General features: G+C 40.9%; 1 protein-coding gene across 5 annotated transcripts in view; it reads right to left on the bottom strand.

The window, feature by feature from the left end:
- The window catches only part of col16a1 (collagen, type XVI, alpha 1), an 87,871-nt gene that overhangs the window by 18,292 nt on the left and 53,214 nt on the right, over window positions 1-16,365 (bottom strand). For 4 of the 5 annotated variants that reach the window (XM_085261280.1, XM_085261283.1, XM_085261282.1 and 1 more), the window contains 29 exons: window positions 16,250-16,285; window positions 16,030-16,152; window positions 15,302-15,337; window positions 14,872-14,907; window positions 14,525-14,650; window positions 14,226-14,270; window positions 13,813-13,848; window positions 13,673-13,726; window positions 12,636-12,686; window positions 12,406-12,549; window positions 11,351-11,386; window positions 10,360-10,467; window positions 9,929-10,051; window positions 9,774-9,827; window positions 9,647-9,688; window positions 9,238-9,273; window positions 9,099-9,152; window positions 8,934-9,002; window positions 8,788-8,841; window positions 8,342-8,368; window positions 7,283-7,336; window positions 6,928-6,972; window positions 6,678-6,749; window positions 5,848-5,901; window positions 1,096-1,146; window positions 885-1,004; window positions 647-688; window positions 491-562; window positions 320-364 (listed from right to left, as the gene is read on the bottom strand). In XM_085261280.1, the coding sequence (XP_085117406.1) occupies window positions 320-364; window positions 491-562; window positions 647-688; window positions 885-1,004; window positions 1,096-1,146; window positions 5,848-5,901; window positions 6,678-6,749; window positions 6,928-6,972; window positions 7,283-7,336; window positions 8,342-8,368; window positions 8,788-8,841; window positions 8,934-9,002; window positions 9,099-9,152; window positions 9,238-9,273; window positions 9,647-9,688; window positions 9,774-9,827; window positions 9,929-10,051; window positions 10,360-10,467; window positions 11,351-11,386; window positions 12,406-12,549; window positions 12,636-12,686; window positions 13,673-13,726; window positions 13,813-13,848; window positions 14,226-14,270; window positions 14,525-14,650; window positions 14,872-14,907; window positions 15,302-15,337; window positions 16,030-16,152; window positions 16,250-16,285 (1,845 nt within the window). The remainder of the gene's footprint in view (window positions 1-319; window positions 365-490; window positions 563-646; window positions 689-884; window positions 1,005-1,095; window positions 1,147-5,847; window positions 5,902-6,677; window positions 6,750-6,927; window positions 6,973-7,282; window positions 7,337-8,341; window positions 8,369-8,787; window positions 8,842-8,933; window positions 9,003-9,098; window positions 9,153-9,237; window positions 9,274-9,646; window positions 9,689-9,773; window positions 9,828-9,928; window positions 10,052-10,359; window positions 10,468-11,350; window positions 11,387-12,405; window positions 12,550-12,635; window positions 12,687-13,672; window positions 13,727-13,812; window positions 13,849-14,225; window positions 14,271-14,524; window positions 14,651-14,871; window positions 14,908-15,301; window positions 15,338-16,029; window positions 16,153-16,249; window positions 16,286-16,365) is intronic. The other variant, XM_085261284.1, reaches the window with a different exon arrangement.

The following is a 16,365-nucleotide window of genomic DNA, read 5'->3' as shown; positions in this document are numbered from 1 at the left end:
CTAATGTAAGGCAGTGATTAAAATGCACTTTATAGTTTTTGAACATTTTTCTGTTGATAACAGATTTTTCAGAGTGGTAAGTTGGAGAAAGATGTCATCAAAGTAGTGGAAAACTTTTTCTTAGTATCTTAAAATGGGAGATGCAGGCTCATACATATACATGAAAGATTAAGATTCCAGAGTAAGAGCCCACTGTTACAGCTTCCTAGTGTTATGATTTTTATTAAAGAAAACCAGCCAGAACACAGTAGGTTCACCCTGCTGCAAATCAACTTCTGATGAAGCTGAACTAAAGCTGAAATGTAGCTAAAACTCTTACCATGTTTCCGGGCATTCCCGCTTGGCCTCTTTCTCCGGATGGACCCTGAAGTAAACATGAAGAATAAAGATCTCTGTAAAGTAATTTGCATATACATACTACAACAAAAACAGATCGGCAAAGAAAAACATAAGAAAATGATATTATGCACATGAAGACACTCTGACTCACTGGATCTCCTTTTGTTCCCGGTGATCCAGGCATTCCTGGGATTCCAGGTGTTCCCACACAAGGCTGATCGCCCTGTGAGATGAAGAAATAAAATACCAGGAAGTGAGCACGCAAGTCTCTGTCATTGTAAACACACAGGCACTGACTTCAACTAACCCTTGGTTGTGTTGCCTGCTCCGTCTGCAGTCTCTCCAAACACTGCAAGCAGACAGGGCGACAGCTTATCAGACCAATGCCTTACTGTCACACTGAGAGCCAACCACATTAAGCCATGCACAGTAGAATTTAATGCAAAACGCCATTGCCATTTTGCATTTAGCAAACGTATTGCAGCTGGTCTATTATTTCCTATGATTCTGAATCTGGAGAATCACAGAGTACATGCGAGCCTCACCAAGTCACAGCTGTCCAAGGGAGTTACGCCAGGCCTGCCCTGGTCTCCCTTTTCTCCCTTGGCACCAACCATCCCCGGCACCCCTGGCAACCCTTGGGAACATCCCCCTTCGCAGTCATCCTGTGTCACACACAATGAAACAAGCACACATGTGTATACCCAAACACGCCGTGCCATTCCCATTGCATGAAAGTTTTAATGATAAACTTACATCCTGACTTCCCGGGGAGTCTCGAGGCAGTTGGTTTGGTCCGATGTAAGGCTGCAGAATAGGCATGGAGATGGAAATTCCATGAATGTGATTTTAAACATTAAACTTAAAAATGACCACTCACATTACAGCCACCGACTCTGCTCTGGCTTATTTGAGAGAAAACAAAAATACTTTATGTTCTCCAAGCACAGTTCAAGGACAATGTTGTAACTAAGCCAAGTTACTTTAACAATTAAATAATGTCATAATACCATTATTTCTTAATAATGCAAGAGTACAATGCAAAATCCCTTTGGTAAGGTATAGTAACATTTATCGTATAGACAGTCTGTACAATGACTGTCTATTGTTTAGATGTTTATTGTACAGACTTGTACTAGAAATTGAACGCAGTAGCCTGGTACCAGTTGAGTATCGCATTTTAATTCTGCCAGAAAAAACAGACCCACATAGGAGGGTCATTCTCATACAAAAAAAAAAAATTGGTTTGTCAAAGTAAGAAAGTTGCAAACATTTACTAAAAATGTCTAAGCTGGCAGATCGCAGTTAGGCAAGTCAACATTTTCCGGTGGCAACTGTGTCTGCTAGCCGACCAAACATAGTCTTGTTGTCACTGTCATTTTCTAGTATTTGTCTTGCTATTTTGCTGAACAAATACGATTTCACAGAGTTGTTGAAATTCCACACTTGATGGGGTACACTTCACTTTATCACCGAGGGCTGCTTTATCACCCAAAGCTGCAGAAACCTGGTACAAACTGTCACAACCTTTTCAAGCAATATGTCTGTGTATGACTATCTCATTCCGCACAATGTCACAACAAAACAAATTACCGAGGCTCCAGAACTGAAGGCATTTCAAGCGAGAGACACATCCAAGCTGAGAACTAAATTTTTGTTCCTATCACAGTACGTGAGCTCAATCATTGCATTCTATAAACTCCAATGGGGGGGTTGGAGCCTTGGAGAGCTTTTTGCTGGGCAAGAGATGGGGGTACGCCCTGGACAGGTCACTTTAGAACATGCTTGTTTTTGGACTGTGGAAGAAAGCCGGGATGAAGCCGGGATGCAATATTAAAAAAGAGACACCGAGAGAGAGAACAAAAACTCATTTTTTTCTTTCTATTAAATCAAGTCCAAAAGAGAAAAACTTCAAACTCAGAGAGATAAACAAATGCCACAACAGAGTGACAATCTCCAGTTATTATAAATCCTGAAACACAACTGCTCATTACACACACCCATCTGTGAAAGGCGGTCAGCACCCTATCAAAGCAGTGGGACCCTTTCCACTGAGTGAGTCTGTCAATAGCACCTGGCCTGGTTTCAAAGTCATTACAAACCCATTTGACATTGTTCAAACTGGAGCTAATAGCTGTGAAGGCTATTTTATGCCGCACGCTATTGGTGATTATTTGAGCTAAAACGAGGCCTCGTGCATTAACAGGCTCGCTCAAAAGAAAGTTCTCTATAATTTTTGCATGTATAATTTTACGTCAGTTATAGGAATAATGTTTACTTCTGCCACGCTGCAAAGGCATGTGCCAAATTGCAAATTTGGACAAATGTGTTGTGCAAAGGTGAGCGCGTGGAGGACAGAGTTCAAACTTTTCCACTGGAGGCTTATGCTACAACTCTTCCCTCCCCGATTTCCAAGCAGACTGTGACTGCGTGTACGCACAGACGGTGCTTTATGTGCTCGTATTCAACACTTGTCTGCAGTTTCTATAAGATCTTTTTTTTTTAAAAAGTAGGACATTTGTTTTCTTCACTGAACTACTTGTTGAAATACTGCATTGAAGGTTAAGTTGCCCTTGAGAGCTGGCTGGAGATCATCATTGATGTTCCTAAAATTAAATTAAGTTATAAACAGACTTGAAAGAAAGCAATACTGACAGCATATGCAGAAGAATCAGAAAGCACAGATTAGTTCGCAACACCTTATTTCACCACTTTGTCTTTGTCCTTGCACTTACTGTCATGAGAAAAGAAATTACCTTCAGAGATTTTCAAACACACCTGAGGCTAGAAAAGGAACAGCCTAGCACTCAGTCAGTCATCTTGAAGCATGCAGGCATACACAGTGGGGGAAATAATTATTTCATCCCCTGCTGCATTTATATTTGCTCGCTTACAAAGAAATGAACAGTCTCTTATTCTTGTGGTAGTTTCATTTTCATGGAGACAGACGGAATATAAACCAAAAATCCAGAAAATGAAATAAGTATTTGATCCCCAACAACCCAGTCACAATTCTGGCTCCCACAGATCGATTGTAGATTACAATCAATCAATCAGCCAATCAGTTACAGAGACTCCAGCTTTCAGCATATTATATTTATAAAGTACACACTTCAGCTTAAACTTGTTCTCAACGCAGACAAAACAAAGCTCATGTTGTTTTCTAAATCAAGGAGACGAGCCCAAACAATCCCATCAGTAACCACTCTTGAAGGTAATAAAATAGAGTTGGTTCACACCTATAAATATCTGGGAATCTTAATTGATGACTCGTTTACCTTCAAACCACATGTAGAGAATCTTGTGAAAAACCTGAAGTTAAAACTGAGATTTTATTTTCAAAATAAGTTGTGTTTCTCTTTTAATACAAAGAAGCGGCTTGTTGCTGCAACATTCTTGCCTGTGCTGGATTATGGTGATATTCTATATATGAATGCTTCTGCTCAATGTCTTCGAATGGTTGATTCTGTGTATCATGCGTCTCTGAGGTTCATCACTAACTGTAAATTTCAGACTCACCACTGTGAGTTATACCTGCTTTGGTAAGTCGGAGGAACTCTGATTTATACAGTTTTATATATAAGGCGATACTTGGGTTGCTGCCTTCTTATCTATGTTCCCTGCTTGTAATGAAACATGCTGGTCGGTATTCTCTTCATCCGCATGGCTACTTGTTGCTTTCTGTTCCATTTGCCCGAACTGAACTTGGTAAAAGAGCTTTTGTCCATTTAGCACCCTTGGCCTGGAACAAACTGCAGAAGGAATGGAAAATGACTGAATTCATTTCATTAAGTGCTTTTAAATCTAAACTACGAATCCTTGAGCCCAGTCCATAACATGTAACTGTTTCAATTAGATTGATTGTCATTTTAACTGACTTTTTTATTTTTATTTTTATTTGAATTTTATTTTTTATTTTATTTGTATTCTTTCACTTATTGTTGCATGTGTGTTGTTGCTGCCTGTGTTTGAGTAATTTCTGTAACTGTGAGACATCTGCTGCTGCCTATCTTGGCCAGGTCTCCCTTGAAAAAGAGGTTTTTAATCTCAATGGGATCTTCCTGGTTAAATAAAGGTTAATAAATAAATAAATAAATAAATAATACACCTGTCCATAAAATCAATGTCACCTGTTTCATTTACAATTCTTCATAAATAGAAGAAATATAAAATAACTGTCAATAGCCCTGGGTCTAGAGCTCCTTGGGGTGTGGATGGTCATGAGAAAGGTGGTGGATCATTCCAAAACTACACGGGAGGAGCATATTAGTAATCTGAATCCAGATGGGACCACAGTGACCAAGAACACCGTTTAGTAACACACTTTGCTGTAATGGACTGAAATCTTGAAGCACAAGCACAAGTCTTCCCTCAAGCAGAACACTGAAGATGGGTCTTCTACCATCACAATGACCCAAAACAAACCACAGAAGCAACAAAGAAGTGGCTAAAGAAGAAGCAGGTTAAGGTCATGGAAGCCTAGACAGTCTCCAGACCTCAGTGCTAGAGAAATGCTGTGGAGGGAGCTGAAGCTTCAAGTTACCAAACAGCAGCCAAGAAACTTTAAGGATTTTGAGGGTCTCCATAAAGAGGAGTGGACCAAAAAACACCTGGTGACCAACTACAAGAAATGTCTTTGGTCTTCCTTGGGGATCGAATACTTATTTCATTCAGTGACATGCAAATCAATGTATAACTTTTATTTAATGTGTTTTTATGGATTTTCCGTTTATATTCCGTCTCTCCAGTAAAATGAAACTAGCAAAAAATTACAAAATTATAATTCCTTTGTAAGTGAGCAACTTCTTTAGGGGTGGCTGTAGCTCAGGAGGTAGAGCAGGTCACCTACTGATCGGAAGGTTGATGGTTCAATCCTTGGCTCCTCCAGTTTGCATGTCAAGTATCCTTGGGCAAGATACTAACCCCAAGTTGCTCTCCATCAGAGTGTGAATGTAGTTAGATAACACTAAGTATAGATAAAGTGCTTGTGAGAATGGGTGAATGTGGCATGTTGTATAGAGCGCCTCGAGTACTCCGAGAGAGTAGAAAAGCGCTATATAAGCATCAGTCCATTTACTTGTGAATTCAGCAAGTGCTCAAATAATTATTTTCTCCACTTTGTACTGTACGAGCCAGATACCTACATGCCACCTTTTAATTTTGTCCAACAAAAAAACAAACTTCCTTCCTCTCGCATCAGCGGTTTCAAATTAAAAGCAGAAAAGCAGGATTTGTGCTTCAAATACAGAATTTAACAAAAGTAAACACAGCACATTTTGGGGCAGAGTATATAAACCACTTTAATCATGATGTAATAAAGTTTGTGAAAAACTAAATGTTTAGAAAATAAACTCATGAGTCTTCCCTTCTTGGGAATATCTTATATATAATTCCACTTCCTGCCATATGTATTTATTTCGTGCTTTTGCATCATTTATACACAAGGCCCCAGATCTCAAATCAGCAGATAAGAGCCGCCTCTCCTCCTTTTTCTCTATTATTACTTACGATGTTTCCAGGCAAACCCGGTTTCCCCGGTAGCCCGTCGTTTCCAGGGATACCCTGAAAGAAGGAACTGAGGTTGAACTAGTTTGTTGCCAATCGAGGGCTAGCCACTCCCATCGGCACCAATGGTAAAGGCAGAGTCAAAGGGGCAGTGCCAAAATGACGAAACCTCTTCCCTCTCCGGCCATGTCTTATGAAACTTGGAAAAAAAAATCTCGGAACACTACTGAATTTAAAAAAACAAAAAACAAATGCACTCTTTTCAAAGACATGATATCTCCAACCCAGTCACTTCTAAAGTTTCTTACGCCTTTGACTCTTGCAGCACAGATCAGAGCATCACTTTATTTGAAGGTCTGTTTAAATGAAAAAAAAAGAAAAAACTTCTCAAATGAGCCAAATTCATACTTTGAGTAAGCTTTGTATCATTTGGTGTATTTAAAGCCAGACCTTCAAATAACTGTTCATGTCTTGACTGACATTCAGAAAGCTTGCTCAGTTGCTTCCCACATGGGTTAAAGCTCGAAGCACCAGATGGGTTAGTGCGTTTTTGAAGTTTAAACTTGATTTGATCCTTAACCTGCTTGTGTCCAAGCTACTGCACACATACTTTATATAATGACAGTTCATTTCCTACATGCATAATATGGATTTAATTCACCCATGAAAATGCAAAGCACGTTAAAGCCTTATTTATGAACCCAAATTGCCCAAGCTCAAAGCCTACATAAGTAGCTTCTTTTTTTCAATTCAGCATAATGAAGCAGCTTCTGAATTGAAGCAAAGACATAACCCCTCCCCCCTGACCATCCTACTTGCACTCTCGCTTATACCTGAGGTCCTTGGCTTCCAATAACTCCCTGAGGCCCAGGGGGTCCAGGTGGGCCAGGAGGTCCTGGGGGACCCTGCAACATATGAAGGGAGGACCACAAATTATTACATTATAGTCTGACAGTGAAACCCCCCAAAAAAGGAGACGAGCGCTGCGATTTTCCAAACAAAGTTTGCAAGGTAACAACAGACACACAGCGTTCACACAAAGCCTAAGCTGTCATACAGGACGGCTCGGCTGACAGATCAGACCTGAGGCCCGGGCTGCCACGTGTTTATTGGAGTTCCTGGAGCTCCCTGCAAGGCAAGAATAGTCAAAATCAGAGATGCACCTTTGCTCGCAGGATATACAGAAAGCACACAGTGTGATGTTAAGAATTACACAACAAATGTCAAACTACAGAAAACTGTGGAAGAGCAAAAAAAAGAGAGAAAAATAAATTTAAAAAAAAACTCAGCAGTTTCTTTTTTCTCAACATGTTACCTTTGGACTCGCACCAAATCATCCGACCTGTGCTCTTAAAACATACACTGAGCAGCAATGCTCTCTCTACTTTAGATGAATTTGCCTGTCCACGTGTAGCGATTCCAGCATGGGTGTACTTACAGGTCCGCCTACGCCCGTGTGCGGCATTAGGCAGCCGCACTCTCCAGGTTCACCCTGAAATATACATAAAAAAGACCCCAAAAAGCAGATCTTTAAAAAAAGAATCAAACAGTAAAGTGAAACTGGGCACGATTTTAAGCACAGGCTGCAAAAACGAGCCCTCATTCAAGATTAAAACTGCTCTTGTTACAGGAAGAAAGCCAGAACTCTTTCAGCTTTCGTGGCACTTTTGTTCCGTTTTGTTAAATCTTGATGTGTTACAAAGACACTTGTAACTGGCAGGGATTTAAAGTTGCTGTTTTTTTTTTTTATTATTCATACTGTGTCAGGAATATGAAGTGCAGCAATACACAAAACTGCCCAAAAAGCTTTAACTTTTGCATATATACAATGAACATGCAATTGTACAATTACACAAATACAGCTAACATAAGAGGAAACCACATAATATCTCTTCATATGCATCTGTTCTCACTATAGTCCAACCAAAATCATTTTTTTCAGAGTATGCATGAGCCACAGAGTCTTAATAAATCCACAGAATAAAGGCTAAGTTACCACTTGCACATTTTTTCTGTTTTCGGATTTTTTTTCCAACTTCTTATTCTTTCTTAACTTTATTCTTCTTTTCACCTCAGCCCTCACAAACAACTCTGCCCCCACATCGTATACCCCTCCCGACCCTTAAACTCTGCCTCTGCCACGTCTTCATCTCTCCCACCCGCTCGGTGACAGTCTGGACCAGTGGCTCTGATGAATTCAGTAATTAATAGTCTCGCACACGCTCTCTCTTAAGGCCCCCAAAACTCCTCTTGTCTGCCAGCAACAGTACACTTGTCACCTCCACTGCTACTCTATATGTGCCCTGAGGCCGGTGCGTGCACGTACATGTGTGTGTGTGTGTGTGTATGCGTGTGTGTGTGTGTGTGAGACAAGGGATTGGGCAAGGCTGGTGTGGTAGTGGGGTGTTGAGCCATCTCTTGTGATTACCATCTGTTCCACCCTCTTTATATTAAAACCCCTCCAGTTTCCTTCATCCAAGCAAAACGGTAGACTTACCTTGTCCCCTTTAGCTCCATCAAGCCCCTGCAAGAGTAGGAGACAGAGCAAACACACACACACAGACACACACACACACGAACAGACACACACACACACGCACACACAAAGACAAACACTTAGTTACTCTTGCTTTGTTGTTTCAGAAGAAAGCTCACGGGGCAGTGAGCTGAGAGCAGATCAGGGGACGGAGGATGAGATGGGAGCAGACATCGCCTCTGTTATGGATCGAGGCAGACATCCTTGGTTACAAATGATGCCTAAATCAAGGACAATTCCCAAAGAAGCTCAAAGAAAATTAAAAGTCTGAAAAGACGCTAACGCACGGGCGACAACTCGAGTTTGCCACTTGAATTTCTCTGACAACTCTCTGAATTGCAGATTCATAAGTAACAAAAACATGTGAAAAACATGTGATTGAAACAGACTTTAAATGAACAACTCACAGGTCTTCCATCAGCTCCCGGCAGTCCCGTGGAGCCGCGGGCTCCATCTCTACCCTGTGGGTCAAAAAAGGAAATAGGAGAGGGTGTTTGAAAACATATAAGCATTACATCATATGGAGAGGCAGAAAGACATATTTACGTCATACCGGGGGGCCTGTTACTCCAACGCCCAGGGGACCAGGTGGTCCAGGAAGCCCAGAGTCACCTTTGAAGCCCTGCGAACAGTAAAAACCCAACACATAAGTTTAAAGAGGGTTCATGTAACTGTACAAAGGCAATTTAGAGTTTAAGTCACTTGTTTTTTCTGCTACCTTCTCCCCTGCAGGGCCAGCAGGCCCAGGTGATCCTCTGGCACCAGCAGGTCCCTGTACAAAAAGCAGAGATTAGACTAAAGTCTACGTATGCAGTGTAAAGAAATAACAAAGCACTTTAAAAATAGGAGAAGCCTACTACAAGTCCTGGGAGTCCTCTTGGTCCCTCTTCACCCTATGATGGAAACACAAACAACAACAACAAAAAAAAAGAATCTGAAGGTTAACGAAGTCTGGGGAGAAAAGAGCAAAGATATGGACAAAGACTGACAAATCAATGAGCTGTTATTCCGCGAGAGGTCAAAGGATTTGAGAGAGAAGAAACTCCCAAATTACTTTATGGTGGTTATTTACAACTCCACTGTCAGACCTGCGAGACCGTAAAACTCTAATCGCTGATGTCATGGGGGAATTTGGTGCAGTGAGATTAAAACAGCATCCACCTAGGAGCTGCGTGAGTGTTGTGTCTAACAGCTGTTTCAAATGTCAACATCAAACTTGATCCAGATGGTTTCTTTTTTTTTTCCCTCAGGAGAGGTCAGCCTTACTTGTGGTCCTGGAAGGCCAATTCCTGGGACTCCGACTTCTCCCTATAGACGACAAAATACATTGACAGTGAATCAGTCATCCATATTTATTTATAAACATGATAATATAATAAATGGGAATTCACACCTTGATTCCTTTGGGACCGACGGGGCCCTGCACACCAGGCAAACCTGGCTTTCCCTGAAATGACAAAAAAACCCAAAAAAAAACCCAAGCTCATCATGTGCAATTCTCACAGCACAGAACTTAAAGTATATCCACTTATAAACAAGTGCCTTTACATTTTTGCCAGACTTTCCTTCTCCTGGGGGGCCGGGGTCTCCTTTCTCTCCTTTGGGGCCTGGCACAGCTACACCGTCACCCACAACAGCACCAGCAGAAGGGCAGCTGGTACACGCATCCCCCTGTAAAAAATAAACAAATAAAATAATAAAATAAAAGCAAATCAGCAAATCACAATCCAAGTAGCTCAGGACGAATCAAACTTCATTCCAACTTCTGTGTCTCCATTTAGCTAATCAGCATCAATTCTAACTCCTATTTCCTAATATGTAATAGATGCAATAGATGCTCTCAATGGATGGAGAGACAAATCTAAGTCCATTTAAAAAAAACAAATTAGATCTCTAAGGTACAGAGACACGACTGACACATTTTATACTGGCACTGGCATCAGAGGATGGAAGGTAAAGGTCCAGGAATGCTAAACTACCTTTTCTCCCTTCAAGCCCCGTTGGCCATCCCGACCATGGTCTCCAGGCAGTCCTGGGGCTCCAGTAGCTCCATCTAATCCATTCTCTCCTCGATCTCCTTGCTCACCCTGGTTAAATTGAAATTCATTGTTAAAAGGAGAGGCAGTGACCTGTATTTAGTGTGCACAATGCTCAAAATGAATTCTAGGCAGGCTTCTTTTTTTTTTTCCACCAAGAACAACTAAAAGACTGTGAGTGATGCAACCTTTCTGATGGTTTCATGCTATGATACTTATTGACAGCTGGCTGCAGCATGAATTGTATCATCAAAGGTAGTGGAGAAGAAGATTTCTAGTGAGCAAACACAGACGTGAATAATGCATGATATTAATTAAAAAGGTTTTGCGATCTTATGAGAAAGAAAATGTACACGTATGGTGGATGCCACCAATACCCACAATGCAGTTTTACACTAATTGGAAACCTTTGAGTATTTACAAGGCAGCTCCACAGGGTAGCTAAGAATTCCCTCCCCAACATCAACCAGGCCAGTATTTTTGTCTGATCTATGTTTATGTGGGGAAAAAAAATCAATCTCAGTATTCCAGTAACTATCTTCCTTCACTTTGAAGTTGAAGCAGAGTGATTCCTGTGGATGACTTTCAAGGTAATTTAAGGCAGCTTGGCTCTGTTATTGGGAGATTTATTTCTCGGTTTTATAGGTAAAGTGATGCGAATGTTCCAGCACATGGATTCTGTGATCTAAAATAAGCACAATATTTAATACGCGGCGTGGGATTCCTCCAGACATCCTCGGCCTGTGCTTATGTGAGAACGCCTGGCTGCCTCTAAAGGCCACCAAAAACTCCAAATAGTCTCATTTTGTCAGCATACTGCTTTGGTTATGTGGGCACTGGGTAAATGTCACAGAATGGTTGTAGATTTCATATGTGGGGTTTAATTTCTTAACTTACTAGGTCAAACCATAGGAGACATTACTGAGTAATTTACCTTTTCTCCTTTGGCACCAGGCAGCCCTGATGGGCCCTGTAAAGTAAAAAAAAAAAAAGAGGATGTAAAAATGTAAAAAAAAATGCATGCACACAGGTAGAAACACAAACATGCACGTGCACTTTCAAAACACATGTGCAGTCATCTGCAAATACTGTGGGAGCCTCTATCCATTCAGATAAAATAAAAACTGTTGACACAGGGCTAACCACAGAAGCAAACAGCATGTAATTGGGGGGATGACACAAGCCAAAAGAGATTTATTATACTTAGTAGCACTTCTGTGGTAAGAGGAGATTTGCTGTATAGCCGATTTGTACAATAAGTATTATGGGTTGACGCACCCTTGAGGCACAATCTTTCAGTACCTTAAAAGTCTCACTCATCAAGATAATGCTTAATCCTTTTTACTCTGCAAGGATCGGAAAGAAGCTGCATTGGTTTTTTGGAATTTGCATAATGCGATTTGAGTTACTAATTCTGATGAAGATCACTTATGGAAGTAATGGTGTGTGCAGTGCTGTTTCCATTTTTGTTTGTTCTTGGGTTTGGTTGCAAGCTATGTCACTGTTACATGCTAATTTAGCCAAGTGGCATTGTTTCTTTTTAAGGATTTATAGAGGTTTCGTTCTGTTAAAAGGGAGTTTTTCTGTCCCACTGTCGCCAAGTTCTTGCTCATAAGGGGGTCATCTGATTGTTGGGTTTTCTCTGTCGGGGCTTTACCTTAAAAATATAAAGCACCCTGAAGCAACTGCTGTTGTGATTTGCCACTATATAAATAAATATTTTATTCCTTCTTTCATACCGTTGTGCTCTCTACAAGCAAAGCCAAGAAGGTCTTAAAAGGTGCTACCCTGTCATTAGCACTTCCATCTACATGTTTCTTTGAGATACAGTTATTTTAGCAGCAATACAGTAAAATACGCTGCACCATTTCTGTAATTTTTTCCTAACTGAAAAGAAGACAACCATACATGAACATATTAGAATAATCTAAGGTGAAGCTGTTTTTGGATTCCAAAAAGATGCTTCGAATCAGTGTGATGGATACGCACCTGTTTGCCTTCAGCCCCAAGACCTGGAGGTCCTGGTGGCCCCTGAGGGCCTGGTTCACCTTGACTGCCTTTTGCTCCCACTGGCATTTTGATATTAGCAGGTATCCGGCCAACCTCTGATGATTCACACACACCACACTCGCCCTAGGGAAAGCAAGGGAGTCAACAAGATGAGTTTGCATAATAAAAATATTAAAGGATACAAAACCAACAAATACATCCGCACTTACCTTCTCACCCTTTTGGCCCGGAGAACTAACACCAGGCTGCCCTTGTTCTCCCTTAGAATGTATAAACGTAAAAATTAAAAAACCTTGGAATAACATAACATATAAAACACTCAGTAGTAAGAAATGGAGAGGATTTCGGAGTGAAGAACCTCTAGCTGAAAACAATACCACTTGTTAAAGTAGAACTTGAGATATTTTTTATGAGATACAAAGCTTGGAAGGTAGACTTGAAAGGTTTTTTGTCTCAGTAGGAGACATGGAATATAGTGTCGTTCTTCTTTTAATAGCATGCATGCTGACATTAACAAACTTGGATGGTGAACATAGAGAATGAAGATTCCATACTCTTATCTTGTGCCAGGAAACATTGGGAGTTTATATGCTAATGCTACTTTTAATCTAAATCGCTAACTTCTGCAGCTGTGATGTATTACATTTAACTCATGCTAAACATTCACAGGTTAGGGCACAGTTCTCGCTCATTAGATTGTGGGAAGTACATATTTATATTTAGTATATATTTTCATATTCTTGGCAGTTATTATCACCACTAGAGCTACAGTTTTCATGTCAATTTCATGTGCTATTTTAGCATGCTAGCAGGGGTACTGGGGTTTTAATTTAGCAAGATGAAAAGTGTGGTAATGTTGTGTTAGTGAGCCAAAAAGAGTACCAGGGTGTTACTTTGGTGAGCTTGAGAAAGTACAAACGTGTTAATGTGACGAGATAGAAAGGGTGCAAACGTGTTAATTCAACAAACTAAAAAGAGTACCAAGGTGTTACTTAAGAGAGCTAGGAAAAGCACCAAAGTGGTACACATAGACAGGAGAAAACATTAATCTTCTAATCTTCTGAGGTGGAAAGATTAAGCCAATGCAGAAGAGTCTATACTTTCTGTATTAACCTCTGTAAACACTTTCCTGATGGGTTAATGGGCTCAGTCACTCACTTTGGATTATATTGAATAAAAAGATAAGTCTGGTTTTTAAATCTTGGCCATCAAAAGGGATCCAAAACCTTTTGACATATTTTCCTACCTTTTCACCTTTCTGTCCATCCTTGCCACTTGGTCCCCTTGATCCAGGTTTTCCCTGTCTCGTGGGCACATTTTATGATTTCAGTAAATCGGGATGTCATCCAAAAAATGATGTTTAAAAAGAACTGAATCTGAACTTACGGTCTTTCCATCAGCTCCTCTGCTGCCTGGATTACCCTGCAGTGGAGTGGAAGAAAAAAAAAATCACAATCTAAATTTTAAGAATTAATAAAAATGGATGGGTCTTTTCAATTGGTAATTCACATTTGATAGTACAGACCCTACAGGCAGCCATCTAAAAAAATAAAAAATAAATAAGAAATAAAAAATTGGCTTTTGACTACCTAAGCTCTTCACTAATAAGTTTCCCACTGGGGAAAATCCCAATGGCAAACAGTCTGGGGCACTAAAATTAGTGCACTGCTGTGATTATCTTCCTCATGAAGTCTATTAAGAGCTTCACTCAGAAACCTACTGAGTGAGTTCCCTTTATGTAAGCCTTGTCTGCTATTGAGGTCACCTACACTGTTCATGTTTCTTTTTGTGCGACTTACCTGCTCTCCTCTAAGACCAGCCGGCCCTACATCTCCCGGCTGCCCCTGTGTAGGAGAAAAAGTGGACAATATATCATTTTAATTAAGGTACTTATCAATGCACACACATGCGAGCAAATATAGTAACAAAATCACCAATAGGAGTATAGTCAAACAACCCAATTATCCACTCAGTTTAAATATCACTGCTTCCCCTTAGTAGGTCCAAAGTCTTTTTTTGGTTGTTGTTTTTAACTTTGTGTGCAATTTGCTTCCTATTGATCACCAGAATCACATTAATCCCTCGTAAACAAGCTTACCCTCTCTCCTTTCTGCCCAATTCCAGCTTCTCCCTTCTCGCCTTTTTGCTGTTGGGTTTGGGTCATGACACCGGGGACAGAGTTAGAAAACTCTCCGAGAGTGGTGCACGCAGAACACGACTCTCCCTAAAACACACAGACGGAGCAGGGAAGTTCAGAGTGGGTCACAGACTGCCTTGAACGAATAATCAGAACAGACTCATTTGGTTCTTTGACCCGGTCAAACAAGTTGCCAGTCATGGAAAAAAAGAAATCACATTAATAAGGTTAGAAACATTCTGGTGCTGCAAGACTTGTGGAAACAGGTAACTGTTTAGCCTCAAACATAAAAAAGACACAGAGCTGACCTTTTCACCTTTGGTACCATCAGATCCTGGTTCTCCCTGCCAAAACATACAAAAAGACAACAGTCAAGAAGGCATATTAGACCGAGCGCATCCTGACAAGCAGGCTTGCTTTGTCATGTCATGTCTCAGCATGGCATTGGAAGCATTCTGGCTATAACAATTAGGCAGATATGGGAGTATGTCAGTCCTGCACATACATGCATTGGGAATCGACCCACTTAGATAGCCATGTGAAGGAGTGTTGAAAGTGTGTGCGCGCTGACTTTCGTCTGTACTGCTGGTTGGCTTGCTTCTGCTTTAGGAGGGAGTCGTCTACAGTGCTGATGTTAGCATATCTGAATGTGTAGGAATGCAGATGAATAGGCCACGCTTCCACAGAATATGAATGAACCATAAGCTGTAAATGCATGGGGGGGGGGGGGCTCAATACCTTCCGTCCTTCCTTGCCATCTGCACCTCGAAGACCCTGTTAAATACAGAGAAAAGGGAAGAGGTGGGAAGAACAGGAATTATCTAGAAGCAAGAATGTTAGTTCAACTTTGTGAGAGTAAGGTCATATCTCCCCTCTCCCTCTCTGCTGCTCTACCTCGTTCTCCTTCTGCCCTAACCAGGTATGACAGATGGATACTGGCACTATTGGAAATCGTTGCACAGTGAATCTCATAAGGCTTGAGATTTATATTCTTTTTTCCCCCACCACAAATCATTCTCTATTTCACCTGCTGGGGTAAGTGGGAAGATGCGGAATGAACAGAAAGAGAAACACAATGCACAGGGTGCCGAGTCCTGACTCACTAGAGAAACAGAGAGACGAGTTAAGATTACATTAAGAAAAAGCCCTTTGCCTTGGAGGATAAACTTTTGACAGCATATCACGCCTTCTCCCCTTGAGCTGCTGCAATACTGTGAGAATTACAAGGGCAAATAAAAGCCCAAGGTAGACATAAATGCCACACTTTCCCTCTGAATGATAAGAAAAATAAAAAAATATGCGTTATCAAAAAAAAAAAAAAAGTGTGCTCAAGGTTCAATTGTCAGCTACAACTCTGACCGTGTCTACAACTCCATAATAAAGAAATGTAGCAAGGTCGTAAAAAAATGGCAAACTTAACATTCCGGTCAGGCGCAGATGACATTCCGGTCAAGCGCGCTACTTACAGACGGTCCTCTCTCTCCTATCCCTGGTAATCCGGGCTCTCCTTTAGGGCCAGGTTTCCCTTGCAAAGCCACTTTGTTGCCTATGTCTGCAGGCAGCACTGGACACACTTCGCATGGGTCACCCTGAAGATTTAACGCAAGTTAGACGTACAATGTGATGATGAGAGAGAACTCAGACAAAATGCATATAGAGATTAAATATAGTGTTTACAAGATATACCTTCTCTCCTTTATATCCAGGTGGTCCTCTTGGACCCTTTGAAAACAGCACAATCTCATTCAAACACTGACATATCGGATCAAAGTTCAAATCATGTCCATAACCTGGAAGCCCAT

This window comes from Mchenga conophoros, linkage group LG22 (genome assembly GCF_057382185.1).
Source record: "Mchenga conophoros isolate Kocher_MC1m ecotype Shallow Benthic linkage group LG22, M_conophoros_male_GT1.1, whole genome shotgun sequence".
Lineage (NCBI taxonomy): Eukaryota > Metazoa > Chordata > Actinopteri > Cichliformes > Cichlidae > Mchenga > Mchenga conophoros.
Note: the sequence above shows the minus strand (reverse complement) of the source record. Positions and strands in the feature narration are given on the sequence as shown.